At 45.5% G+C, this 903-nt stretch overlaps 1 protein-coding gene across 1 annotated transcript; it reads right to left on the reverse strand.

Moving 5' to 3' along the window:
* Window positions 1-194: 194 nt before the first annotated feature.
* Window positions 195-881, reverse strand: LOC106314524 (glutathione S-transferase T3-like). Its single transcript, XM_013752387.1, has one exon. The coding sequence runs from the start codon at window positions 879-881 to the stop codon at window positions 195-197; it is 687 nt and encodes a 228-aa protein (XP_013607841.1).
* Between the last annotated feature and the right edge of the window lie 22 nt (window positions 882-903).

The raw sequence follows: 903 nt of genomic DNA on the forward strand, positions 1-903 counted from the left end.
AACTAACCTAATACCTTAAATATCATCATAACATCTCAGTCATGAGTTTCAGTTTAAGAGATTCTTCCATCTCGGAGAGAGGATCTTTTTTGGCAAGTAAACGTTCTAGAATCTTTTGTTTAGACAGCTTTTTTTTCATTTCCATGATGGACTGAAGCTGTGACATCTCTTCTTCCTTGCCACTCTTCTTCCTCTTACCAGCTGCTAGCAGCTTTCACACCAACTGGTCTGCTTTCAGGTTCGGCAACATCATCTTCTGTATCAATGTCCACCACTTGTTTGCGCTTCTCCTTCCCACCATATTTAACCATATAGGTGGTGCACCATTTCTGGTCATGCCTCAGCTCCCTCCATGCATGTTCGAGGCTGAACTTGTGCTTGTAAATGTTGAAGAATGAGTCGAGGGCAGCTTTCATCACATCGTCTTCATTCTGACCACTTCTCTGCCCCCTCAACGCCGCCTCATAGCATCCAACGAACTTACAGACCTGCTCGTTAATCCTAGCCCACCGCTGCTTCGCTGGACCAAGCTCTCTAGGTACTGTCCCAACCAGTTGAGGGCTTGCGTTGTAGTAGTCAACAATTTTCTTCCAGAAACGTTCAGCTTTCTGGTCACAGCTGACAACGGGGTCTTTGCTGGTGCGCCAAGCACCAATGAGGATTTTATCCTCATTAGGAGACCATTTCCTCCTCTCTTTGTTAGCAGACTCGACAGTAGGCTGCACAGCAGACTGGACACCAGGTTGGAAAAAAGACTCGACACCAGGGTGGAAAACAAACTCATCAGGACCTTGGGACCCGAACCAAGCTGGTTCGGGTGACTCAAGATCAACTGAAGATTGACTATACATTAGATTAACAAAGCCAGTTGTGGTATTCATGTTTAGATTATAGGTTTCTGTT

The sequence above is a fragment of the Brassica oleracea genome, chromosome C9 (genome assembly GCF_000695525.1).
Source record: "Brassica oleracea var. oleracea cultivar TO1000 chromosome C9, BOL, whole genome shotgun sequence".
Lineage (NCBI taxonomy): Eukaryota > Viridiplantae > Streptophyta > Magnoliopsida > Brassicales > Brassicaceae > Brassica > Brassica oleracea.

Excerpts from the sequence above, each read along its gene's own strand:
- LOC106314524 (XM_013752387.1), bottom strand. The coding sequence starts at position 881 with ATGAATACCACAACTGGCTTTGTTAATCTAATGTATAGTCAATCTTCA.